The sequence below is a fragment of the Penaeus monodon genome, chromosome 24, assembly GCF_015228065.2.
Source record: "Penaeus monodon isolate SGIC_2016 chromosome 24, NSTDA_Pmon_1, whole genome shotgun sequence".
NCBI lineage: Eukaryota > Metazoa > Arthropoda > Malacostraca > Decapoda > Penaeidae > Penaeus > Penaeus monodon.
In genome coordinates, this window is record NC_051409.1 from 40327979 (window position 1) to 40328238 (window position 260).

At 55.8% G+C, this 260-nt stretch overlaps 1 protein-coding gene across 1 annotated transcript in view; it reads left to right on the forward strand.

Moving 5' to 3' along the window:
- The window catches only part of LOC119589022 (kielin/chordin-like protein), a gene marked incomplete at its 3' end in the record, with an annotated part of 7962 nt that overhangs the window by 4444 nt on the left and 3258 nt on the right, over positions 1 to 260 (forward strand). The window contains 1 exon segment of the mRNA XM_037937610.1: positions 1 to 199. Coding sequence (XP_037793538.1) covers positions 1 to 199 — 199 coding nt within the window.

A 260-nucleotide genomic window follows, 5' to 3' on the forward strand; every position in this document is an offset into this window, starting at 1 on the left:
TTGACGAGCACGGCGCCGTACACAAGGATGGCGACGAGTGGTACGACGCCTCCAAGTGCGAGCTGAATAAGTGCCAAAAGGGCGACGTTAAAACCAGGACTTCGCGTATGCCCTGTCCTGCCCCGTCGGTTGAGTCGGGGCATTGTCGGCGGCTCGGGAAAGGTTGCTGCCCCTACTACGACTGCGGCCCCGAGTTTAAGTGAGTGATCCGAGTTCGTGTTTCGGTGGTTGTGCTCTTTCGTATTTTTCATTGTGAATAA